Here is a 354-nt window from a genome sequence, read left to right as displayed (position 1 = left end):
GTTGACGTGTGCGCATATATATACAGTATATATAATGTATAAGTTCACATTTTGAACACGCAGTTCTCTTCATTCATACGCAAGACTCAAGACATATTAAATAATTTATTCACATGTTTGTTTTTTTATACCAATATATCAATTCTATCTTTTAAAATATCCAACGCCATGATGCCATTTCCCTAAACGACGGATCCCTTGATGTACGAGTCATGCTTCCTCTTGGTGTTGTAAGTGAGGAGCTCAGTGTTGAGGTACTCCTTCGGCACCGTCGTCGTCTGCGTCACGCCCTTGTTGAGTTCGACGCCCTGACGCATCGGGTTGTACCTGCAGGGGAACGACACTTCAGGATTC

General features: G+C 42.1%; 1 protein-coding gene across 1 annotated transcript in view; it reads right to left on the bottom strand.

The window, feature by feature from the left end:
- Window positions 1-120: 120 nt before the first annotated feature.
- The window catches only part of LOC119586221 (cardioacceleratory peptide receptor-like), a gene marked incomplete at its 5' end in the record, with an annotated part of 29,763 nt that continues 29,529 nt past the window's right edge, over window positions 121-354 (bottom strand). The window contains 1 exon segment of the mRNA XM_037934925.1: window positions 121-327. Within this exon segment, the coding sequence (XP_037790853.1) occupies window positions 183-327 (145 nt within the window).

The sequence above is a fragment of the Penaeus monodon genome, chromosome 21 (genome assembly GCF_015228065.2).
Source record: "Penaeus monodon isolate SGIC_2016 chromosome 21, NSTDA_Pmon_1, whole genome shotgun sequence".
Lineage (NCBI taxonomy): Eukaryota > Metazoa > Arthropoda > Malacostraca > Decapoda > Penaeidae > Penaeus > Penaeus monodon.
The sequence above is the reverse complement of the archived record's forward strand: the minus strand, read 5'-3'. Positions and strand labels throughout refer to the sequence as shown.